General features: G+C 43.4%; 1 protein-coding gene across 1 annotated transcript in view; it reads right to left on the bottom strand.

Annotated features, from left to right (window-relative positions):
* RAB11FIP1 (RAB11 family interacting protein 1) overlaps positions 1-26,938 on the bottom strand; it is a 334,061-nt gene that overhangs the window by 27,944 nt on the left and 279,179 nt on the right. The window contains exon 5 of the mRNA XM_044083048.1: positions 18,353-18,509. Within this exon, the coding sequence (XP_043938983.1) occupies positions 18,353-18,509 (157 nt within the window). The remainder of the gene's footprint in view (positions 1-18,352; positions 18,510-26,938) is intronic.

Genomic DNA, 26,938 nt, shown 5'->3' with positions numbered 1-26,938 from the left:
TAGGTGTTCCTGTGCCTCCCACTGGAAATGTTGCCTCACAGCACAAACGGTTTCCCCAAAAATTATGTCTGCAGAAGGTGAAGCCAAAGGCAGATTCTCCTCAGAACCTGAATCTTCAAAAGAAAGGAAGGGTCCCTCTTCAAAGACAGACCGCTCCTGGTCAGAATCCTCATCTGAATCAGGAGGTTCAGAGAAAACTTCAGGGGTAGGATCCCTCTTCCTTTTCCCTGGGGAAGACTCCAAAGGGGGTTGCCCAGCTCTGACTAAGGAGACAAGAGCCTCTGTTAACCTGTCCAGGTCTTGCTGATAACCTGTTGAGTGGGAACTGGTGTCTGTGCGACTAGGCATAGGACCTGAGGTAGAACCCTTCTTAGGAGTAGCTTTGGCCTTGTGCCTAGGTATGTCCACCCTCCTAACGCCAGTCTCTTTTAAGGTAGAACCAATGTAGGCTGGTGCCTTGAAGGACTATCATTGTTACAAGATTGCTCATCAGAAGCAGATGTCTGCTGAGCGACTCTGGACCCAACCAACAAACTGAAAGCAAAGGCCTGTGTAGAAGCTGAGGGGCCCAACAGCATGTCAGACTCAGCAAGGGTCTTGACAAAGGCCTACACCACCACCTCAGTCACAGAAGGGGGCTGAAAAAGCGCCTCTCCTTCCTCAACGATAACCAGCCTTGGGCGACTGGCAGACATGAATGGTCATCGTGCATGGGTCCTAAGCTTGGGTCTTTTTTCCTTGTCATTCTTACATTTAGGGAGCTCAACCTTGGGATGACCGATGGACACCACTGAATGATGCAAAAAAGACTGCAAAGTAAGATATCTAGCTAAGATTTCAGCCCTATGCCTGACCATCCTGCAATTGAAACGAGCACAAAAATGTCAACTACAGACATCGTGATCCAGGCCTGGACAGGTGGCACACAAAGTATGAAAGTCTCTGTGTTGGATTTGCTTACTACAGTAGAAAAGTACAGTTTTGTACCTACCATAAATGTAGATGTCCGAACTGGATAGCATCTGCAGTCATAACAAGTGGGGTTGTCCTGTCGTCAGGCAGCCCTGCAGTCGGCCGGATTCCAAAGTCCGGGTCCGGCTTCGGCTGATGTCGCACTCCTCCCGACGTCATCTCTGTTGGTCTTCGGGTATAAAAGCATCAGCCGACGCCATTTTCCTCAGTGTTTCTTGCCCCAGATGCCAGTAGCCCTCTTGCAGGCTAAAATTTTGGATAGATGCCAATGTTTCCAAATAGATAGAGGTAAACACAGCAATAAGCATATATGTACATATATACAAACAAATACACCATAAAAGACTCCCCCCCAACAGCTAGCTATTAGGAGGGTAAACACCCTAGGAGTACCACAGAGGGAAGGAGGGAGGGTAATCCTGACTGCAGATGCTATCCAGTTCGGACATCTACATTTATGGTAGGTACAAAACTGTACTATGTCCTTCATGGATGCATCTGCAGTCATAACAAGTGGGTAGAATACCATAGCCAACTAGGGAGGAGGATAAAAGTAGATTATGGTGTGTTTAGGATCCCTTGCAGTACAGCAGTGGCAAACCCTGCTCGGGATCTGGAATATAGAGGCAAATTATAATGCTTGGCAAATGTATGCACGGAGGTCCAAGTAGCCGCCTCAATAATGTCTTTGGTTGCCACTCCTCGTAAGAAGGCTGTGGTAGTGGCTGTTGCCCTTGTAGAATGAGGTCTTATGTTCTGTGGAATTGGTTTTCCATGGAAGGAGTAACAGAATCGTATGCAATTTCCTATCCATTTGGAGATTGTCTGTTTGGAAATAGCTTTTCCTTCCCTTCCTGTTGCATAGGCTACAAAAGTTGGTCAGTCTTTCTGCTATTTTTTGTTCTGTCCAAGTAGTAGCGTAGCTGTCTATGTACATCCAAGGTATGCAGTATTCTTTCCCCTCTGTTTTGTGGGTTGGGAAAGAAGGTAGGTAGGTGGATTGCCTGGTTTAAAGACACTCTGGATACCACCTTGGGCATAAATGTAGGATTAGTCCTCAAGGACACTATCTTGGTGGAAGATTAGGAAGGGTTGCACTGCCATTAAGGCCTGTAGTTCTGAAACCCTCCTAGCTGAAGTAATTGCCAGTAGGAAAGCAGTTTTCCATGACAGGTGTTGAAGGTCTGCTGTTGCTGCTGGTTCAAAGGGTGATAGTGTCAACTTTTCTAGCACAAAGTTTAAATCTCAAGCTGGTAATGGTGGTTTCCTTGGAGGTTTTACATTCTTGATTCCTCTGAGGAACTGCCTGAGCAAAGGGTGCGAAAAAACAGGTGGATCAAAGCTGTATTCTGCTGAAATAGCTGATGCATGTATCTTGATGGAGGAGTAGGACAGGCCTGAATGAAGAAGTTCGGCCAGATACTCCAGAATGTTAGGCATATCTATGTTTGACACATCTTTTCCTCTTTCCGTACTCCAAATGACAAACCTTTTCCATTTTCCAGCATAGTTCCTTCTTGTTGAAGGTCTGCGTGCTTCAAGAATAATGTCTTTAACTCTTTGGGAAAGTTCTGGATTAGCTGCTGCTATGTGATGTTCCATGCAGTCAGTTGCAGCGTTTTTAGGTTTGGATGTATGATGCTGTAGTTGTTCTGAGTTAACATCAAAGGCATCAGTGGAATTGGCCACATATTGTTCCGAGACATGCTCTTCAGTAGTGGGTACCAGTGTTGTCTTGGCCAGTTTGGAGCTATCAGGATTATCCTTGGACGTTCTTCCTTGATTTTTAGTAGTACCTTGTGTATCAAAGGAAGAGGTGGGAATGCATATGCTGTTAGGCCTTTCCAGTTGAAGGAGAGTGAGTCCACTTTCCATGCTAGTGGGTGGAATGTCCTTGTGCAGAATTTTTTGAGCTGGTAATTGAGAGGTGATGCGAATAGGTCTATCTGTGGCATTCCCCATTTCTTTGAGATGGTCTTGAAGATGTCCGGGTGCAGCTTCCATTCGTGGGCATCCGAAGTGGTTCTGCTTAAAATGTCTGCCAGAGTATTGTCTTTCCCCGGTACAAATATTGCCTGTAACTGAATGTTGTAGCTGAGTGCCAGGGTCCACAGCTCCAAGGTCATTCTGCATAGGGGGTATGAATGAGTGCCTCCCTGTTTGTTGATGTACCACATGACTGTGGTGTTGTCTGTCCTTATCATCAACTGGCCCTCTTTGAGAAATGGTTTGAACTTTTGGATAGCCAGTTTTACTGCCAGCATTTCTTTTAGATTGATGTGCAGGTGAAGTTGATCCTGTGTCCACAATCCTTGCACGCATTTGTCCAGCATGTGGGCCCCCCACCCTAGGTCTGAAGCGTCTGTTGTGATGGTCTGGCTTGGTTGACATCTGCGAAAGGGTAGGCCTGGGTTTGACTGGCATGCCTGAGCCCACCATAGGAACTCCTGTTTTAAGCATGGAATTAGTGGAATTTCTGTTTCTAGACTGTGTCTGTGTTGGGACCATAAATTCTTTAGGTACCACTGTAGTTTCCTCATATGTAGTCTGGCAAATGGGACCAAGATTATGCATGATGCCATGAAGCCCAAGGCCTGCAGAACTTTTCTTGCTGTTAACTTGTTCAGTTTTGTTAGTGCCAAGAAGTAAAGAGGAAGTTCTTTTGTTTTTCTGTAGTCAGGAATGCCATTTGTTGTACTGTGTCCAATTCAGCCCAAGAATGTCCTTGTTTGGGATGGTATCAGTCTTGACTTTTGTAAATTGACTGTGTATCCCAGTCCTTGTAGCAAGTAAATGACCCTTTGTAAATCTGTTGTCAGCTTGCTTTTGTTGTCCCCTTGTAGCAGGCAGTCGTCCAGGTATGGGTAAATTTGAATTCCCTGTAGTCTGCAATGGGCGATTACTGATGCCAGGCATTTTGTGAATACTCTGGGCAGTAGATAAGCCAAAGGGCAATGCTGAGAATTGATAGTGCTCTGATCCTGCAAGAAATCTGAGGTATCTTCTGCAGATTGGTCGAATGGGGACGTGCAGGTATGCCTCCTTGAGATCTAGAGTTACCAGCCAAGACTCCTTGCCCAGCATGGGAAGAAGTTGCTGTAGGGTCAGCATTTTGAATTTTGGGACAATGATGTATGTATTTAAGGTGGACAGGTCGAGAATTGGTCTCCAACTTTTTCCTTTCTTGGAACTAGGAATAGTCTGGAGTAGAACCCCTTTCCTTGTTCTGCTGTTGGCACTCTTTCCACAGCTCTCATGTTTGCTAACTCCATTATCTGGCGTAGAGCCTCTGTTTTTGATTTGGAGGTAGATTTGGCATTCCTCTTTTGACTGGTAAAGTGTGGAAGCGAAACCGTAACCTTGATCTATGGTTTGTAAAATCCACTTGTCTTTTGTTATGTAGTGCCAGTTCTTTGAAAATAAGGTTAACTTTCCGCCTAGAGGAGCTGCTATTTGTTCCCTGGTAGGCGGACTTAGGATTAAGTCACTGTGGTTGTGCTGATGTAGTGGCAGTGGCTGTGTCTGTGCCTCTGTTGTTACCTTGCCACTGTCGTCCTCTGTAGGCACCTCCTCTGGATTGGTTTCTGCCTCTGGAACGTCTATTCCTACCCCTTTGAAATTTTGTGGAGTCAGGAAAGGACCAATTTTGGCAGGCCAGTTCCTGCTAAACCTTGGGGTTGAACCTGCAAGAAATCTTTAACAGTTTGAACAGATTTTGCCTTTTCTTCCATTTTCTTCATAACCTGCTGGGCAGGTGTACCAAACAAACTTGTCTTGTCCATAGGAGCATCTAGCAACTTAGCTTTAACATGATCCGGTAAAGCTTGTTCCTTTAGCCATGCATGCCTTCTTATCACTGTGCCTGTCATGGCTGATCTAAATGAAGCCTCCAGTGCATCATAGCCACATTTTAAGGAATGGTTGCTAACCTGTTGTATGTTATTTACCATCTCTAATACATATTTCTTATCAAGAGATTCATCAGTGGTTAGTTTTTAGTTAACTGATCAAGCATAAACTCTTGGTATTGTATCATGTGAAACTGACAGTTTAAAGCTCTAGCTGAGAGAGTAGCTGAAGTGTAGACCTTTTACCCCATCTGTCTAGTGACCTTGCTTCCCTTTCAGAAGGAATAGGGTTTTAGCTGTGGTCGGCTACTGCCTTGGGACCCTGGGATATAGTTTCTGGGTCTGCAAGTGGGGCCTTGTAAAGGTGGTGATGAGTATCTGGCACCCTGTAAAATCTGTCTGGTTTGGCAGGGGCTGGGGGTAAAGAATCTGGAGCGGAGCAAACATCATTGAAAGCATCATCCACCACAGAGAGAACAGGAGGTATAGCTAAGGGCCTGTGCTGTGGGAGGTGCAGAAAGGTCCTAAGTCTTTTTCTGGAGTCTGAAAAATCCTGTTGCTGCCATTGGAACTGTTCTCGCATGGCATGCAAGGTTTCCCCAAAGGAGAATTCTTCTGGTGGGGAAGCAGCTGGAATGGATTCTTCAGCATCAGAATCTTCAAAATTGGAGAAGGGAGCCTCAGGCTGGTCAGTTATGTCTGATTCATCAGCAGAATCATCAGTAGAAACTGGCTCAGGGGGCTCTGCCCTAGGTCTCTTCTCTGGGGGCTGAGAGGCCCTGTCTGGGTGAGGTTGAGATCCTCTAATTAAAGAAATTAAATCTTCTGCCAAAGAAAGCATTTGAGAACTAGAAGAGGGCCTGGATGTGGGGGGTTTAACAGGCACTGATTTAGAAGTCTTGGCTGCTTTAGCCCTGGCGAAGGCCTTAATGGACATGGCAGCTGGAGGCCTAGCAGCACCACGTGCTGGGGTAGAGACATCCAAGGGATGGTGTCTGATAAGTCAACCACCGTAGTGGGTAAAATTTCTGAGGTCGATTCAAGAGTTGTAGCAGGGGCCTCAGTTGTAAGAATAGGTTCAGCTGTACTTTGAGCAGTTTTCTCGGTTTCGGCGAAACCGAGACACTCATGATTTGCTTTACCGTGGTTTCGGCCGAAACCGCGGACGCGAGTGTCGGTCTTTATCTTTGCGTTTTTGGGGGTAGTCGGAGGATCCGGCGGCATAATGTACGCAAAATCAGAACCGAAAAACTGTTCTGCAAACTCCGGCGGCGCCTAAGCGTTTCGGTTGAAAGAAGCACAGGCGAACAGGCTGCTACGTCGTGGGCTGGGCCTAAACAAGGCAGACAGTAAGAGTGGAAATCTTTATGAGGTATTTGTTTCCCACAGGTTAAACAATTGTTAACTTTTTCTGACATCGGCTGAGGCAAGAAAGAGTCCCCAACGGGGTACTTAGCTTTAGAAGTCTTGAAGTAGTATTCGTAGAAGTAATCTCTGGATCCGACCGACCGGCACTTGCGAACAGCTTCTGCTTCGGGTGCCACGCGGCAAGAAAGACTGGGGAAAATGGCGTCGGCTGATGCTTTTATACCCAAAGACCAACAGAGATGACGTCCGGAGGAGTGCGACATCAGCCGAAGCCGGACCCGGACTTTGGAATCCGGCCGACTGCAGGGCTGCCTGACGACAGGACAACCCCACTTGTTATGACTGCAGATGCATCCATGAAGGACATCAATTGTTAACCTTATCTGACATGATTTAAAGCAAGAAATAGAGTTGTCCCAACGGAGTACTTAGATTTAGTAGACTTCTCCCTGGTGCGGACCAACCGATGCACTGAAACACTGCTTCGGGCACCGAAGGCAAGAAAAGACTGATGTCATATAGACGTCAAGTTAGAGTGTCTGCCAGCTTTAATAGGAGGGAGAGTTTTACTCTGGTAGTCCACCCAGCCAAGGGCTTCTAAAGCAGGAAATCCCACAAGTTAGAAATGCAACAGAAACACAAAGAACATCTGTTCCTTTAGAATCTTATAATCCTTCCAGAAGTCAAACTGGGAGGGAGAAAGGAAGAATAAAAGTGAATACAGATGGAAACCTACATTGAGTACACAAGTTTTTTTATCTTATGTTGTCACATTCATTCATTCCTCAACAAATGAGACAGTCCCCAGCTACCTAAATCCCGGAAGGACATTAAGGAAGGCTATTCCTGAGCCACACTGAGCTGAAGGCTGCTCTTCCTCTAGACACCAGATCTAATTTGTAATGAGCAATAAAGGTACAAGGATTAGCCCAAGCTGCAGCTGCACAAATATCATACAAGGAAGATCTGTATAAAATACTTTAGAAGTTGCCACAGACCTGGTGGAATGAGGGTTTTGGTGGTTTTGGCAAAGATAAGCCCCATTTATTATAAACAGAGATAATAAATACAACCAGTTTGCCATTTGGCTAAGGACACTTTAGTAATTGGTTTGCCCAATTTTGAATCCAAAAAGGAGAAACAATTGGTCTGATTTCCTGAAAATGTTTGTCTTCAGTAGACAATAATGTAGCTGTCTGAACAACCAATAGGTGCAACATATACTCCCCTTTATTTGTAAAATTTAGGAAGAAAACTGAAAGGTTGATAGTTTGATATTGGGATTCTGACACCACCCTTAAAGGATGGTTTGGTTCGTAAAGCTACCCTATCCTTATGAAAAATCAAATAAGGAGGCTTAGAAGACGGAGCTTGAGGTGGAGACTCTTCTAGCAGAGGTAATGGCTATTAAAAAGATGGTCTTCCACGTTAACATTTTTAGTCCACATTTGGCTGACGGTTCAAAGGGAGACAGGGTCAAAAATTGTAAAATCAAATTTAAGTCCCAAGGAGGAGTGGGATCCTTAAAAGGAGATCTAAGAAAAAAGGTTCCCTTTATAAAGGCCTTACAAAGTTTGGGAGAAGCTAAAACCAAATTATTTTCTCCAATGTAAAAATTGGAAATGGCAGAAATTTGTACTTGAGTAGTTGAAGAATTAACACCTTCATTAAAAGTTGTAGCTAAAAATTCAAGAACTTTAAATACTGGTGATGAAAAGTGATGGCTGTCATTTTGCTGTGCCCAAACAACAAATAGTTTCCATTTACTTTTGTAAACTTTTCTAGGGGAAGCTTTGTGGGAAGACAGCCTGGGCTGTCTAGTTATCAATGGAATTGGAGAAGCCATGTGGTCAGTTTTATGCCTAAAATGTCCGGGTGTATCATATCTGTTGGGTGAGAAAGGAGGTCTGGAATTGGATCCAGAATCCATGGCAGGAGAAACAGACAAGGCCAAAGAAAGGGGAGACAAATTTGATGAGGCCAATAAGGAGCAATGAGGATGACTGTGCTCTTCAATCGAGACACTTTCTGAAGGAATGTGGGGAGTAGAGGTACTGGGGAAAACAGCAGAGAAGACTGGGGGGTTAGTTGTGGAAAAAGGCATCTCTCTTGGTGACTCCCCCAGTGGGGGATCAAAGCAGAGAACCTGCTGCACTTGATGATGGGAGATGCGAAGAGGTCAGAGCAAAGATGGCCCCATCGACGGAACATCTTTTCTGCCACTTCCATGCTGAGTGACCACTCATGAAGTATTAGAATGGACCTGCTTAACTTGTCTATCACCACGTTGTACTTCCCTGGAATGTGCGTTGCTATCAGAAATCAACTGGATGAGATGACCCATTGCCACACACACAAAGCTTCTTGACACAAAGGGTAAGATTTGGTTCTTCCTTATTTGCTGATGTAACAGACCACTGACAAATTGTCCACCCGAATTGCAATAGTCCTGGATGAGACACTGCCTTGGAAGGCCTGAAATTTAAGGAGGGCAGCTCTCATTTCTATAACATAGATATACATACTGGCCTCTTCCGGGGACCACGTGCCTTGGACTTTATCTCCCAACAAGTGCCCCTCCCTCACCCGATTTACTAAGCATCCATAATAACTATGGCCTTGGGCTGCAGGACAATAAAGAGGCAACCTTGCATTACCCTGACTGGAGTAAATCCACCAAAGGAGGAAACATTTGCATGCCTGAATTATTTTGATTTGGGTGGACAAAGGTTGGTGAAGAACAGACCACTGAGTCACTAAAGTCCAATGAAGAATTCTCAAGTGGTATCTTGCTAGTGGAACTAAAACTGTCGCAGCAGACAATGACCCAAAGCTTGAAGGATCAACTGAGGCGAGAAAAATTTTGGATGATCTTTTTGACTTGGAATCGTGTGGTTTGTACCCTTGGTAAAGGACAGGAGGCTATCAAGCAAGGATACTGTGTCAAACAATGCTCTGATGAACTGCAATATTTGAGTTTGTTCTAGTTGAAATTTGTTCTGTTTGATAGTATTTTCCAAGTGAGAGCATAGCTGGAGTACATAATCTTGTGCTTTGATCAGAAGATGCATGGTCAGAGCGGTTATGAGCCAGTTGTCTTAGTAAAGAAACACTCAGAATCCTTGCAGTCTCAAGTGAGCTGCCACTACTGCCATGCATTTTGTGAACACCCTGGGGGCTGTGATCAGACCAACGGCAGAGCTCTGAATTGACAGTGACTGGCTCCCAGTCGGAAATGTAGGAATCTTCTGGATCGTCTGTTCATTTTTATATGCTAGTACACATCTTGAAGATGTACTGGCCACATCCAGTTGTCCTTGTGCAGAAAAGGAAGAATGGACTAAACATGACCATTCGGAACTTGGTGTACTGAAATGACTTGTTCAGATTGCTGGTATCCAAAATTGGTCTCCAGTCCCCTGTTTTCTTTAGTATTAAAAAATCTTGAGTAAGTTCCGGATTATTTCTGGTCTGACGGAACCTCTTGGATGACTTTTTTTCTAGCAGCTTTTTTATTTCTGGTACTGCTGCTTTCCTCTGACTAAGTGGAACATCCAGAATTTTGTTTACTGTAAGGGGGTAGGCAGAGAAAACGGTATTATATAATCTCTGGAAATAATCCTCTGCACCCATGAATCTTTTGTAATCTCTAAACAGCCTCTCTGGTGCAGGGATAAATGACCCCCAGCTGAATCCAGAGGTGGACAATTGGGCCTCCTTTCAGGAGTGCTGGTAGGATTGGTCAGAGAATGCATCTCTAGACCCTTGGTTTTGCAGACCTCCTAGGCCGCGTTGGCAGCATCTTCTGTTAGAGTTGCCCCTTCGGCCCCTGGGGAAACTGTCACTATATGGATCTTGGAAGGGACCCTGGGACTTTCTAAACCACATTTTTTGACCACCTCATAAGGTCCATGCAGGAGTCGAAATATGTACACCCACAGAAGACAGGTTTTCCCTTCCTGCTCACACCTGATTAGTGTGTCTTTAACTCTGAGGCTAAATAAAGAACTTCTATCAAAGGGAGTATTAATGAAGGAAGACTTAAAGGGCTCTGCGAAATCACATAGGAGCATCCAGGCATGCCTCCTAATGGAAATGCCTGAACCTGCTTCCCTTGAGGTACATTCAGCTGCATGTGAGATGAGCCTTATGGACGAATTTGAAATAGACTGTAGGGTAGCCAAATGTGAGGCAACTGAGGTCTCTGCTCAGAAGTAATGGTCTCAGAGACGGATTTGACAAGTTCTTTAATCAAATCCTCCCTGGAGTCTGATGAAGTGTGCCAAATAATTCAGTGACTGCAAAAGTTGCTGATGCATATACATGCTTCTGGAATCTGTTCAGCACTCTAGACTCTGATAGGGGGATGAACAGGAGAACTTTGACCATAGCATCAACTGGTACTCCTTTGCTTCAAAATTCTCTATCCTTGGGTGGTGCCAGGATTCTGTCTGGTCTCCTGGGAAACAGTTCAACGTAATCAGGTTCCTTCACGCCCATCATGAGCTCAAAATCAATTAACTCATCGGCAAGTGGAGTCACCCAGGAGCCAGATGGGCCAGATCCAAAGGCCTCCAGGAATACTGATTCCTCCCGGAAAAGTACAGTTTTGTACCTACCATAAATGTAGATGTTCAAGTGTATACACTGCTGCAGTCATTACACTTGAGTTATCCTGCCGTCAGGCGGTTCCCCAGTCGGCCTGAGTTCCAAAGTCTTGGTCCGGCGTCGGCTGCTATCGCCTCCTCCCTGACGTCAGTGCGACAGAGGTATACAAGATGCAGCAGAAGCCATTTTCTTGTTTTTCTTGCCCCAGATGTCAGGTGCCTCTAAATAGGTAGGCAATTCCAATCGCTAATAAAACATACATAAGAAAAGCAAAAAACAACTTACAGCTACCAGCAAATACTCCCCATAGGTAGTAAGGGTAGAAGATATAGGTACGTACCAGCCAGTAAGAGGGGAAGGAGGGAGGGTACCTGGACTGCAGCAGTGTATACACTCGAACATCTAAATTTATGGTAGGTACAAAACTGTACTATGTTCATCGTGTTACACTGCTGCAGTCATTACACTTGGGTAGAATCCCAAAGCTGAGGAAGGGTGGCTGGTTCTATAAGGCATTAGGGGTGGCTATAAGGCCCTGCAGCAGCGAAGCCAGCTCTGGATTTAGAGTATAGAGGCAGATGGTAATGCTTGGTGAAGGTATGTACAGAACTCCAAGTTGCTGATCCCAAAATATCCTTGGTAGGTACTCCCCTGAGGTAGGCATTTGAAGTGGCTGTTGCCCTGGTGGAGTGAGATCTAATGCTGCTAGGTACAGGTTTTCCACGGTATGTGTAGCAGAAATGTATACAATGTCCTATCCATTTTGAAATAGTCTGTTTTGAAATGGCTTTTCCCTGTGCTCCTGCAGCATATGCTACCAATAATTGTTCAGATTTTCTGAAAGCTTTGGTTTTGTCCAAGTAGTAGCGTAACTGCCTGTAAATGTCCAAAGAGTGCAGTAGTCTCCCCCCTTTATTCTGTGGTTTAAGATAAAAAGTTGGCAGGTGAATAGTTTGGTTTAGAGCCACACTGGATACCACCTTTGGCATAAACGTAGGGTTAGTTCTTAAAGACACCCTGTCCTGGTGGAAAATGAGGAAAGGTTCCACTGCCATTAGTGCCTGTAATTCTGAAACTCTTCGTGCTGATGTTATTGCCAGGAGCAGAGCAGTTTTCCAAGAGATATATTTTAATTCTGCTGTGTTGGCTGGCTCCAAAGGAGGTAAAGTTAGCTTCTCCAAAACAAAGTTGAGGTCCCAAGTTGGAGTAGGTGCTCTATGGGGCGGTCTTATGTTTTTAGCCCCTCTGAGGTACTGTTTTTACAGAGGATTAGAGAAAATTTGTGGATCTGTGTTGTAATGAGCAGAGATGGCAGAGGCGTGGATCTTGATGGATGAGAAGGAGAGTCCTTTGTCCAGCATCTCAGTTAAGTATTATAGTATCTGAGGAATGTTTGGGACAAGAGGGTCAAGGCTGTGAGCTTGGTTCCAGGCAGAGAATCTCTTCCATTTATCTGAATAGGCTTCTCCTGGTACTAGGCCCTCTGGCCTCCAGAATGACATCCATAACAGCTTTGGAGAGAGGCATTGCTTGCTTGACTAAGGAATCTTCCATGCAGCTAGGTTTAAGGTCTTTAGCTGGCTGTGTAGTATTTGTTTGTTGTGCTGAGTCAGCAGATGTGGGATTTGAGGCAAAATCCAGGGTGGTTCTTGTGCTAAGCTCCTTAAGATTGGGTACCAGTGCTGGCGTGGCCAGTCTGGTGCAATTAGGATCATCTTTGGCTCTTCCTGCCTGGCTTTTAGGAGTACCTTTGGCAGGAGAAGTAATGGTGGGAAAGCGTATACGTGTAGGTTCTCCCAGCTGAATGAGACGGCATCCACTTTCCATGCTTGTGGATGGTAACTCCTTGTGCAGAATTTTTGTAGCTGGCAGTTTACTGGGGATGCAAACAGATCCATGTCCAGGCTCCACCATTTCTGTGTTATCATTCTGAATATTTGTGGATTCAACTCCCATTCGTGGGGATCCATGATGTTTCTGCTTAAGTCGTCTGCCAGTGTGTTTTTGTCTCCTGGCAGGAACTGTGCTTGCAGATGAATTTGAAGGTTTATATCTGTGTTCCACAAGGTCATAGCTTGTCTGCATACGGGGTAGGAGTGAGTGCCCCCTTGCTTGTTTATGTACCACAAAATTGTGGTGTTGTCTGTCTTTAGTAGTAGTTGTCCTGGATGAAGCAGGTCCTTGAAAGCTATAAGCGCATTTTGTACAGCTAGCATCTCTTTTTGATTGATGTGAAGATGCCTTTGTTCTATGGGCCACGTGCCCTGAATACATTTGCCTGCCATGTGTGCTCTCCAGGCGTAATCAGATGCATCTGTTGTCAGTGTTTGCCTGGCTGTGGGTTGTGTAAAAGGCTGTCCCTTGTTGAGGTGACAAACTTGAGCCCACCATTGAAACGCCTGTTGAAGGCAAGGGATTACTGGTACAACTGTTTGCAAACTTTGACAGTGTTGAGACCATACATTCTTTAGGTACCATTGTAGTTTCCTCATACGCAGTCTGGCATATGAATTAGTAATATGCAAGATGTCATGTAACCCAAGGCCTGCAGAATTATTCTTGCAGGGAGTTGGGCCTTTGTTGCCATCAATTGAAAGTATTGAGTCAGTTGTCCTTGTTTGTCTGGCATGAGATAAGCTATCTGGGCCATTGTGTTCAAGCTGGCACCCAGGAATATAATCTCTTGTGAGGGCACTAGTTTTGATTTCTTTTCGTTTACTGTGTACCCCAGGCAACTTAACTTTTTTACAAACGCCAGATGCTTTAAAAGAAAGTCCTTGCTCTCTGCTTGAATCAGGCAGTCGTCCAGGTATGGATAAATTTGAATTCCTTTCTGCCTGCAAAATGCAATTACTGGTGCCAGGCACTTTGTGAAGACCCTGGGCGCAGTAGATAAGCCAAAGGGCAGTGCAGACAACTGGTAGTGCATTGAACCCGCTATGAATCTGAGGTATCTTCTGTAGTTTTGTCTGATAGGGACATGCAGGTATGCCTCTGAGGTCCAAATTCATGAGCCAAGCTTTCTTGCCCAGCATGGGAAGAAGCTGCTGTAATGTCAACATTTTGAATTTCGGAACATACAGGTAAGTGTTTAGAGATGAAAGATCCAGAATGGGCCTCCAGGCTTTGTCCTTTCTGGGTACCAGAAAAGGTCTTGAGTAAAATCCTTGTCCTTGCTCCTATGATGGTACCTTTTGAATAGCTCTCATACCCATGAGTGCTGTAATTTGATTTTGAGCCTCTGCCCATTGATTTGGTGGCAGATTTGGCATTCCTTTTAAGCTTGGCAGAGTGTGAAAGTAGAACCTGTAACCTTGAAATACAATGTTGAGAACCCATTTGTCTTTGGTGATCATTTGCCAATTGTGGTAGAAGAGTGCCAGTTTTCCTCCCAAGGGGACTGCCATGAAGGATTTGTTTGGCAGCTGTAGTGGGAAGTCATTGGAGCTGTTTTTTATATGGTTGGGGCCCGTCTTCCCCTTCTTTCTGGCCTGATGCAAGCCATTGTCGAGGCCTGTAAGTACCTTGTGTTTGACCTCTACCTCTTGGATGTCTGTATCTTCCCCTTTGAAGTCTGTCTGTAATTGGAAAGGACCAATTCTTAGTTGGCCAGTTTCTGCTAAATCTAGGAGGCTGAACCTGTAAGAAATCCTTCACCGTTTGCATAGATTTTGCCTTATCCTCCATTTTCTTTAGTACCTCTTCTGCCTTGACTCCAAATAACACATCCTGCTGCAAAGGTGCATCCAATAATTTTGCTTTAACATGATCTGGTAACGTATGTTCTTTTAACCAAGCATGTCTTCTAATGACAGAGCCTGTAACTGCTGCACTGCAGGAGGCCTCTAGAGAATCAAAACCACATTGCAAAGTATGCTTTCCCACTTGTTCAGCTGCATGCAAAAAATCCTGCATTTCTTTAAAATTAGGCGGATCTGATTCTGGAAGCATTTTTTTGTTTTAACTGAGACAGTAAAAATTGCTGATATTTTAGCATTTGAAACTGGCAATTTAGGGCTCTCACTGCTAAAGTTGCAGACGTATATACTTTCTTTTCCCATCTGTCTAATGCTCTGGAATCTCTGTCAGAGGGAACTGGATTCTTGGCTGATGAGGCCTTAACTCCTTTAGGTCCCTGAGAAATAGTTTCAGGGTCAGCTACAGGGCTTTTATACAGAAATGTATGCGAGTCAGGGACTCTGTAGTATCTGTCGGGTTTAACAGGGGCTGGAGGTAAGGAATCAGGATTTAAGCTGGATTCAGTATACACATCATCCACAATATCTAACACTGGCGGAATAGCAAGGGGTCTGTGTTGAGGTAATAAAAGGAAGTCTCTGAGCCTTATCTTGGATTCTGAATAATCCTGGCCTTCCCAGTGGAAATGCTCCCTCATGGTATGTAGGGTTTCCCCAAAGGAGTAGTCCTCAGGCGGTGAGGCTGATGGAATAGATTCCTCAGCATCAGAATCCTCATAAGGGGGTAAAGAGTATCCTAGGTCTGAGAATGAATCAGAAGAGATAGACACCTGGTTGGATGAGTCATAGTCTGCATCCTGTCTAGGCCTTTTATCAGGAGGGGGATGGGACCTCCTGATCAGAGTCATTAGGTCTTCGGCCATTTTGAGCATTTGTTTCTTAGGCATGGAGGCCTGTCCTGGGGAATGCTGTATTTGTTTCTTTGACTTTAAAGGAGGCTTAGACTTAGATGAAGGTTTAATGCTTCACTGAGTAGGTCTGAAAGACACCCTCTGTAGCTGTGGGTTGCTCAGCTACTCCGGATCCCTCTGAAAGGTTAGTCTCGGTAGGCTGAAGAACTTGTGCGTCCAAAGGCCCAGCCATCTCCACGTGGGAGTCCGAGGCGGCTTGTGGTTCTACAGAAGCGGATGTCAGGTGCTGCAAAGGCGCCTCGCTGAAAACCGGAGAACCGGCGACTGGCCTAGAAGAGACTTCGTCGTCAGTTTTGGGCCTCGGATGCCTATCCTTGTCTTTGCGTTTTTTGTGTATCCCGGTCGTCGGAAGTTCCGACGGCATGGTATAATTGAATTTTCTACCAAAATAATGTCGGGCAAAATCAAACAGACGTTTAATAGTGCGCTTGTTAAACCTAGCACAAAACCAACAACCAGTGACGTCGTGGTCAGGGCCTAGGCATGGGATACAATAGGAATGGAAATCCTTATGAGGTAATTTGCTTCCCACAAGAAATACAGTTATTAACTTTTACTGACATCGGTCTGAGGCAAGAAAAAGTTTCCCCAACGGGGTACTTAGCTTTGTGGAAGACTTCGGTTCTGGATTCGGAATGAAAATCTCAGGAGACGGCCGACCGGCACTTGCAAACTGCTTTTGCTTCGGGCACCACATGGCAAGAAAGACCGAAGAAAATGGCATTGGCTGCATCTTGTATACCCCTGTCGCACTGATGTCAAGGAGGAGACAGCAGCCGACACTGGACCAAGACTTTGGAACTCAGGCCGACTGGGGAACCGCCTAACGGCAGGATAACCCAAGTGTAATGACTGCAACAGTGTAACACGATGAACATCGGTCGTCAGGAAACCAGCCACTCCTTTGCTTGAGGACCTCTAGTATGTCTCCAAAGGAGACATCAAGTGGTGATCTTGGGGACCCTTCCTACTCACTGAAATCAGTACATTCTGTGATAGAGCCTTGAGGAGAGTTAACTGCCTCCTTTTGCACTTTCTCTTCCTAGGAACTTCTTCAGTGAGATGTTCTGGAGAAATATTGGAAGCTATCAATATACCCTGCTGGTTATCCTGGAGACTTTGGGCTGGCTGCCCCTGTGGTACAGGAACTTGAGGTTCAAGATCCAAACACAACAGGGTCTGGGAAGTAAGAGCAGATGCGGGTGAATGCCTCCTTTCTCTTGGAGCAGAGAAAATTCTCAGCTAGGGAACCAGAATCACACAGTATGACCCCAAAGAAACAAATTGCAGCCAAGGATACCGTTTAAGGTCCTTTGGAGCAGAGAAAAATCTCTCCACTACCTTGAAAGCAGAATTTCTCAGACAGAGATACTGACAGCTCCAAGATGACATGCTTGCAGACTTGTCATGTCGGTTCCTTCCAACCCAAAGGCAAACCGCTTGAGGCAGGGATGAGAGCCAAGTCGTCCATCACAGAGGCTCTGAGGGGCCGAGACGGTTCTGACAACCTTGGAGGCAATTCCAACACCTTGGATCCGGCACCAATGCTACTGCTCCAAGAGTCATTAAGCTACTACATGCTTGGAGCTGCTCTACTCAGAGATGGTATTGGCATAGAAGATGCAATGACCTTCAAATCCAATATGGACGGATCTGGGATTCTCAGATGCAACTGCTCTGAAACCAAAGGTTGGGCAGGAGGAGAGAAAACAGCCAGTGTAGTACTCACATTTGCATCTAAAGGAATTTCCTCATCATCTTGTCCACATCAGCTTTGATCAAACTTCTGGAGAAATGAGAAGATATTGACAAAGCTCTAGAATGGTGATGCTTTTCCAGAAAAGGAGATGGGAAGATACTGGAATCAGGCTCAGAGGAGATTGTATCCGAATTGACTTATCCTTGGGCTTCTTTAGATTCGAGGAGGCTGGATCTGAAATTTTCATCATAGTTTTTGGATCTGAAGTAGTCAGATCAGGGGATTTCTTTTTCTTATTCGAAGAGATCAGATCTGAGGGTTTTAGAATTTTTAGAGGAGGTTCTGAACCTGGAGCTAAAAAACTTGTAGGGTCCAGGAAATGCTTTTTTTGCCTCTTTTTGTCATATTTCGTAGGAGTCTGAGCCTCAGTTGCTGTGCAGGGGGGTTTTAAATGGAGTAATACTTTCAAAATTAATTTCTATGATCAGTAAGGGTCCTAGGGCTAAAGGCCTTACAATCATCACAGGCAGAATCCAAATGGGCCGAGCCGGAACAATAAACATATATAGCGTGTGCATCCGATTACAAAATTTTATAGTAACAGATCATACATTTTTTAAACCAGAGGGGCTCTTAGGCATAGCTATAGAAAAAGAATAAAGACAAAGAATTATTATAAATTGTATTTTTTTTTAAATAGCTAGCAACAGATAGAGAAAATATTACTAACAATTGTAATAGAAGAAAACACCTCAAAGGTATAAGGGAAAAAAAGAAAGGGAAAATACCAACAATGTCATTTCAAAAATACACTAAAAAGTGTAAGAAAGGCAAAGGAGGATATATAGAAAAATTTTACTTACAGACATATGAATATTTAAAAATAGAAATTTCTACTTTTACTCACAAAAACGTGCTACTACTCGAGAGCTAACAGTGACCATATATGTACATGAAGGCACCAAATGAGATCTGAGGTATGGTAGGGGACTAGTGCATTATAGGTAAGGGAAGATTTTGAGAGTTTCAGTGCTCCACAAGCTGGAAAAAAATGGCCGAGTTGGATCCGAACCAATTTGTTGAGGAATGAATGAAAACGATATAGCCATTATCAATTACTTTTATAACGAAATACCTGAAAACAACATGGTACTACAGCAGATAACGCACACACGTGCAAAAAGTTACCTTTTTGTTGATCTGGCTTTCATCCACTGAAGATAAATAGTTAATGCTTTTAGTTACCAAAGCACTGTCTGCAACAGCATTCTTTTTCAAATTATTACTTGAACTAGAAAGCAGAGGAGCTTTATTCTCAGAGTTCATCGGTTTCACAAGATGAGGCCTAAAAACAGAAAATTACATTTTTAATTTGTAGATGGTCAGTCTGAGTTGTATTGTTTGCAGTGTAGTTGCAGATTATAAAAAATGTTCTTTTGAGGACACTGCATATTTATCAGGAAAAGTGGATTTATCTTTAGTATGACATATCTGAAAAAAGTAATGTAGCACATCACTACATGTTTGCTAAGCAAGAAAACAAATGTGTAATGCAGATTCACAACCAATTTTACAACATTAAAAAAATCAGATTAAGTGATACCATCCTGGCTCTGTATAGAAAACTGATGAAGCCCTAACGGCAACCTAGATGACCAGAGTTCAAACAGGGGCTTGTGTGCTGAAAAAGCCAAGTGGAGGGGGCTGGTAGTGAATGGCTTACAGCACCTTTCTCAAACTGGAGGATATATCAGTGGTTCTCAGTTGGCAAATGTGCATCTGTGCAAGTGGAGATTTTCTTTACAACAAATGCTGCAAGACTGTAGGACATAGGCTTGGTACTTCCAAATCTGTGATGGTAGAAAGCTGCCATGTTGACATGGCTGTCTCAGTAAGGAGGTGGGGTTTGAGCATAAAAGAAAAACCTGTTCTGGGCACAATGCAGGCTGTTGGACAAGACTATACAAGTAGTTCTGCAGCTGGGGGGCATTTGTGCAGTTTCCTTAGGGCACAAATATGATGAGTATTATCCTTCCATTCAGCAAGTAACTGGACAAAGTGCAAACTACCCTTGCGTCTGCCTGGACGATGGTCTCCACCCCAACATGTGCGTACCAAATAGGAAGCACCAACATAATGTCAGTATATCCAACCTTGGACTGTGCAAGTCAAAATATTCCAAGCCTACAAATGAAAAATTATATAAAAAAATCTATAGCAGAGCACAAAAACTGTATATAATGAAGAAAAACCAGCAAGGTTACCGTGACCTTAAAACATTTATTAGGTAGGATAAGCGCTTTTGCGTTAACATAATGCTTTATTGGATCCAGTTTAGAAAACCAAAGGAGACTGTCACATTTAAACAAAAATGTTAACCAATCACAAAACCAATTCAATACACAATAACCTATCACATTAAGAGTTAAATTTTCTTCCTTTCAAGCAGGCTTTAAAGAAACATTCACATTAATCACAAGGATAACTATCAGCTTGTAATCTTTTTATTCACTTAAGCTCTAAAGTTTCTATGTAGTTGTTTAAGTCACCACCCAAGGGTTTGATCTAACGCACTGTAGAACTCTAAAGGAGAATTTATGCCCTGGATTCTCTTCAATATGTTTGGCCAAAGCATTCCTAATATCATGAACGCTAATACAAGTGCTTTAAAACTCTGTCCTTTAATTTGTTGACAGTTTTCTCTACATAAAAACATGAACAGGCATCACATATTGCTAAATATACAGGTTTTGTTGTCTGGCAATCAGCATAAAACCTAGGTCTAAATATATATATGCCAAAGTAGGATGTTCAAAAAATCTGTGATTTTGCAATAACGGAACAAACCTTGCATCTATTGCAAGGAAAAGTGCCTGTTCTATGTGTAATACTATAAAGTACCTGTTTTCTAGGTCTACATAGAAACTTTTAAATTACCAGAATTCTTAAAATCTTGTAATATATCACTGGGAAGAGAATTATGTTTTTAATAATGCCTGCCATTCTTCTTCCATAAAGTTTTATCGACGCTTTGTGGACGGTATCTTTTTTCTATGGGCTGGTGAAGAATCTGATTTATTACGCTTTACAGAGTTTTTAAACAGTACTACTCAGATTTTAAGTTTTACTTCAACTTTTTCGAATTCTAGTATCGATTTCCTTGATTGGAAATTAAATAGAGATATTTCTGGTAGGATTAGCACTACTTTGTATAGAAAGGCTTGTTGGAAAAACAGTGAACATCTAACCGCATGCACCCTAGGTATGTATTTTCTTATGTTTTGAAGGGTCAGTTTACAAGGACATCCAGGTTGTATACTAAGGATGATGACTGCCAAATGAATACAGGGCTACTTACCCAGCATTTCTTGGACAGGGGATACAAGAAAAAACAAACTGATGACATTCTGAGCAAGTCATGTCAAGTAGGAATGGTATGGCCAAACCTTTTTATTCGGATGGCCAAATACAGGTAAAAAAGGGAAGAATCACTAGGCCTGGTTCATGGCATGGCCTAAGATTTTTTACTAAGTTTACTAATGACGTCGACCTAATGTGGGACATTCATCACCAAGAACTAGCAGCTATTAACTGCTGATTCCAAAACATTGGGTATTGTAGGTAGCAAACCTAGGTTTGGTTTAAGAATTCTGATTATCTGTTTAAAAATATTTGTAGTAGGTTTGATCTTTCTGCTGAAAAGGTCTTTTTTTTTGACTAAACTCAGACAAACCCATTAAAGAAAAGAAAAAAAAAAAAATCACAAAGTCCCATCTTAATCCTTCACAGTAGTCTCACGTCACGAGAACATACCCCTGATTCTGTCCCACAGGACGAACTACATCTGGATACCTCACCCAGATTAGGCAGTCTTGCAAAGGTATTCAATGAAATCCATGTGGCTGCTGAACAAGCATCAATTTAAAACTGCACTGTAGAAATACATGAGATGTAGCTACTGCTCTAGTAGAATGTGCCCTTAGGAAAGGAGCCAGGGCTATACTGCACGTTTTATAACAAAAACGGTTTATAATTTCTTAGCCACTTAGCTAGGATTACATTATGTTCTTTGCTTCCAAGTTTCTTAATGGAACAGGAAATGAAAAGTTTAGAGCCTTTTATATTAGGCTTTGTTCAGTCCAGACTGAATCTAAGTTGTCCTTCCCTCTATTTATGAGGAAGGGAAAGAAACTGGTAAACTGATGGTGCTCATGTTTATTAACATGCATAAGCTTCTCCAATGAATGCAACAAAGTACAGTTGAGTAGGAAACTGTACCATAACAGATGTTTCATCACCGATGCATTAGTCTAAGCTTAATGGGTTATTTTCTGTACAGAATGCAACAGCAAGTCAGCCTCCAAAGCTTTCAGGGCACTTTCCATATGTCTAAACCATTAGTACTTAGTGCATGATGAGCTGACTAAAAGTCAGGTTTGGGCACCAAGCTCTTCAGAGGTTTCATGTCATAAGGAGGGAGGCCAAAGCTCTGCGAGGACAATACTAGTAATATAATATAACAGAAGTCCACTCCAAGGCATAAAAACGCACAAAAAACAAGGGGGTCAGATGGGTGGAGGGAGGGAGTAGCTACTGCAGCAGTGATTGTTCTAACATCTACTGTTATAAGTTTGTTTACACAACTGTACTATGCTCTTCATGTCGATCACTGCTGCAGCAGCCTAAACTACATGGGTAGATTATACCACAAATTAAAATAAATGGGGAGGAGGAATTTGAAGGGTACAGGAGCCACTGGAGAATGGTCCTAAGAAAGCCTGTCCTAGACCTTAAAAAGGTATCTAATTTTGCGTACTTTGTAAAGTAAGCACAGAGGACCAAGTTGCTGCTTCTAGAATACTTCTAGAAAACAACCCTTTCCAAAAAGCCATAGAAGCAAAGGCACTGGTAGAGTGGGCCTTGACCTTACCTGGAATAGTTCTGTTGTGGTGGGAACAACAAACAGTAATAGCCAGAGACAAACATTTGGAAGTAGTCAGTTTTGAAACGGGCTGTCCCTCCACAAGAAATAATTAACTGCTCAGTAGTTGTGAAAGACAAGACTCTGTTGCGTCAAGATAGTACTGGAGTTATCTGTGGACAACCAAGGTATGAAGTATCCTTTCTTCCTCATTTTTGGGTTCAGGAAAGAACACAAGGAGATGGAGAGATTTACTTACAGTAAAATCGGATACCACTTTATGCATAAAAGAAGCATTAATTCTCAGAAAAACCCTTTATCTGTGTAAGATGAGATTGCCATAACATCTCTCATCTTAGATGCTCTTCTTGTAGAGGTTAGAGCAAAAAGTAAATTGTTCCATTTTAAGAACAAGTCATCGGATGAGCTGGTTCAAGTGGGGCAAGTGTTAGTTTCTGTAAGACAAAATTAAGATCCTAAGGAGAAGGCACCAGCTTTCCGGGAGGATTCTTATGCAACACTCCTTTCATTTTCACAAAATTGCACTGAGAGAGAAGGAAACATGAGCATGCATGATAAAATGGCAGACGAACCTTCATAGAGGACTAAGACAAACCACAGGATAGAAACTCACTCAAATACCATAAAACCTGCGAATCACTAGCCCTGTATGGGTGCTGGTGGTTTTTGCTGGCACCATCTTGAAAGCGTTTTCCATTTAACACAAGATATTTCAGTAGCAGTCTTTCTTGCCTCCATTAGCACCCACCTCAGAAAAGAGGTACCAAAAAGTTATTATGACTCTACAATTCAGGCAGGCAGTCAGTCAGTCAGTTGTAGTTTGGGGTTGGAATGCATTAAAACACCCATGATCTTGAGAGAGTAAATTCTGTCTATGAAGAAGCTTAAGGTAATTTCCCCTAGCCAATTCCAAAATAAGGGAGAACTAATTGTACTCCACTTAATGTAACTGTTAAAATACATCAGTACCGCAGTACTAATTCTTGGGGTTGATGACCGGCCAGATTTCCAGAGTCTCTGCATCACATCTAGCCAACGGACATCTGGATGTCAGGGTATAATAAGGGCACCCCCAGTACGATTTTTAACATTTTGTAAGCAGTAAAAAAGTAGTCTGATGCCAGAGGACAGTATGAACTCCTCAGTTATTTGAATTGGAGTGAAAAGGGGGAAAATGATACGAGACGGAGAAGCGAATGAAATAAGAGGCCTATCTGCAGAGAACTCTTCTACCCCTTGCACCCAGCAAGGGGGAAGACAAGCAGTCAAAAGATAGAAGGGTTGGTGGGTGGGAGTATGTACTGCAACACTAATCCACTCGAACGTCTATAAATTTGGCTAGTGGGACACAATTGTACTATGTTCTTCATGGTCAGTGCTGCAGAGCTCATTCTTGGGAGGACTCCAAAAGCTACAGGTGGGTGTTGGTCATCTGTATGATCCTTTGAAATAAGGTTTTACAAAATGGCAGTAATGACACCTGCTCAAGCCTTGGAGATATTACCTCAGTTATAGTGTGGCTGCCTCTAGGATGGTTAGGGTGAACTCATTTGAGAAAAGCAGTGGTAGATACCCCATATCTGGTGGAGTGGGTTTTAATATTCCCAGGCAGATCTTTTCTACGGTACAACAGAACTTAATGCAGTTTGCTATCTATTTTGAAATGGTTTATTTGGAGAAGTGCTTGCTCTGTTCACCCTCTGTGAAAGCTGCCAGTAATTGATCTGCTCAATTAGGAGTTTTTGTCCCATCTACAGAAGGGTCTATATCATGAAATTGATATCTGAAAAGGTAGACTCACAGTTGTTTGACAAGGAAATGTCGAACTCCAACTTTCTCGAATGGCTAAATCACAGATTTCTTTCAGAGAAAGAAATTGTTTGGCCCTTTTGTTACACCTGCCCTTTTCCTGACTGTGGTGCAGTCTCAGAGTTAAAATATTTAGTTAGGGGGATGTGGGGGGCACAGGCCCCACTTAAATACGTTTGTTTTTGTGTGGCGTTGGTTTTTGGACAACCGATTTTTCTGTTGGAAAGAAATCGGTGATTTGGCCATTCGAGTATGTTGGAGTTCAACATTTTCGTGTTGAACGAAATGCGAGTCGACATTTTCAAAGGTTGATTTCGTGACATAGAACCTATATAGTACCTGATCTGCTTGTGCACATCCAGGGAATGAAGGACTTGTTCTGATGGATTTGAGAAGATGACTGGTAAGTACATAGCCTGGTTTAGGTTAAGTTCTGATACCACCTTAGGCATAAAGGATGGGTTTGCTCTGAGGATTACCATACCTCTGTGAAAGACAGTGAAAGGTTCTTTACATGAGGGTGCTTAGCTCTGAAACTCCTAGCTGATGTGACCGCTACAAGAAAAGTGGTCTTGTAGGTAAGCATCTTTACAGAGGCAGTGGCAGCAAATTCAAGGGGGGCAAGGTTATTATTTTTTTTTTTTTGTCAAAAAATTTAGATCTGAGGCAGGAATAGGTTTCCTTGTGGGTGGTCTCAAGTGAATCACCCCATTTTTATGAAAGGTTTCATGTGAGGGTGAGAGAAGACAGCTGGAGTTCTGTGCAGGCTACATGATACGGCAGATGCAGGTACTTTAATGCTGACAGGTACTGCAAGACTGAGTTAATATCTGCCTGAGAAGTGTTGGGGTTTTTGCTGTGACACCAGGTGGAAAGTATTTTCCATTTTGATAGGTATGACTTCCTGGTACTGGATGTCCTTGCTTCCCTTAGTAAGGGAAACACATTCTTCGGAAAGGAGTTACTCCTTGGACTCAAAATCCAATCCTACAATCAGTTAACTTGAGGGTGGCTAGGTGAGGATGGAAAACAGATCCCTTGGCTTGGCTGAGGAAATCTTTCTGTGGTGTGGAATCTCCCCTCATTGAGTACCAGGAAGGCGAACCAGCGTTGCCTTGGCCAGAAGGAGGGCACTAGGATCATGCTGCGTCTGTCCACCCTGACATTTTTCAATACTCTGGAGTTCAAAGGCAAGCGCGGGAATGTATACAGTAACCACTAGTTTGTCCGTGTGAAAGAGAAAACATCTACTTTCCAAGTCCCTGTCTGTTGAGTTCTGAAGCAAAATGTATGCAGGTGTTTGTTGTTGTGAGAGGCAAACAGGTCTATTGAGAAGACTCTGAGTTAAGGTCGAGGAAGACTTCTTACTTCAGCATCCATTCATTGGGGTCTAGAATATCCTTGCTTCGGGCAACTGCCAGGGTACTCTTTTGACCCAGAATATAAGAAGCTATGAGGTTTAGCCCTATTTCTTGACCCAGCATCCAAATCTTCCACAAAAGGCTGCACAGAGGGTAGGACAGAGTTACCCCTTGATTGTTTTTGAACCACAATACTGTGGTATTGTCTGTCCAGATCTGTAGGGTACCCAGGCTTAAGTTCTGCTGAAAAGTCTTTATGGCCAGATAGATAGACAGCTAGTAGCTCATTCTGATTTATATGCAATTTTCTCTGCTCCGGAGTTCAAATGCCCTGCTCTTTCAGGGAACCTAAGCAGCCCCCCCCCCCCAAGCTATGTCTGAACAGTGTATAGTGATGGTCTTGTCTGCTTCCAGTAAGGAGAAATTAATTTACCCTTCGGTTCTGCTGCATCGTGTTCCTCCATTATAGGAGCTCCTTTTTCAGGCATGGAAAGAAGCAGTAGGACTTCCAGGTGTTGAGAATGCTGTTCCCAAGTATTTCTTCAGGAATCACTGAATCTTTCATATGTACGACTTTGAAAGTGGGATCATGAGAATGCAAAATGTCACATTCTAGAATCCTCAGGAATCCACTTGCCTGGATGTGTTGTTTTGGAAGCAAACTGGTCAGGAAAGTTATCCTCTCCTGGGGACAGAATGCTTTCTGCTGGACTGAATCTAGGAGGGCTCACAGAAAGAGGATACTTGTTTGAGTGAGTGTGTGCCACCTTTTAAGATTTAAGGTGGAACATACCTTCTGAAAGCAATCTATGATCATCTGCACAGGATCTAGGGTCACTGCTGTGGATCTTCCCTGAATGACAGCAGTCCAAATACAGGTAAATATCAACTGAGAGAGTTCTGTAATGTGCTATCAAAGAAGCTAAACATTTTTTGAAAACTCTGGGAACAGTGGACAGCCCAAATGGTAAAGCACAGAACTGAAAGTGAGCCTGTTGCTACAAATCGTAGGTATTTTCTGTGACTGTCTGCTATGGGGACATGGAGGTGTGTGTCTTAAGTCTAGAGTGACCATGAAGGCATCTTTAAGATCATGGGCAGGTAAGCATTTTGAACTTTGGGATGAGAAAAGTACAGTTGTGTACACATACCATAGATGTAGATGTTAGAGTGTATTCACTGTTGCAGTCCTCACATATGGGTTATCCAGATCCCGGTAGCCCTCAGTCGGCCAGAATACCAGAGTTCTTGGTATATGACGTTGGCTGTAGTCGGCTGTAAAACTGATGTCAGAACGTCGGGTATAAAGGGAGACAGCCGACGTCATTTCCTCAGTTTTTCTTGCCTTAACAGTCAGGAGCCCCCAAAAGAAGGCTAACCCAAGAGGGAAACACCCTGGACACATGTCAAAGATAAAAATGTCAAAAAAAAAAATATGTAGTCTGTGCCTCAGGAAAAAAGGGGGAATGGAGGTTGGGAAACCAGGACTGCAACAGTGAATACACTCAAACATCTACATTTATGGTAAGTGTACACAACTGTACTATGTTCGTGTTTCAATGCTACAGTCCTCATATATGGGTTGATTCCCAAAGCCCAGGAAAAAGACAAAGGGGGGAGGAAGGATCACAGATTAAAGGGTGGTAAGAAGGCCCTGCAAAA

This window comes from Protopterus annectens, chromosome 9.part0 (assembly GCF_019279795.1).
Source record: "Protopterus annectens isolate FY-2018-M chromosome 9.part0, PAN1.0, whole genome shotgun sequence".
Taxonomy (NCBI): Eukaryota; Metazoa; Chordata; order Ceratodontiformes; family Protopteridae; genus Protopterus; species Protopterus annectens.
The sequence above is the reverse complement of the archived record's forward strand: the minus strand, read 5'-3'. Positions and strand labels throughout refer to the sequence as shown.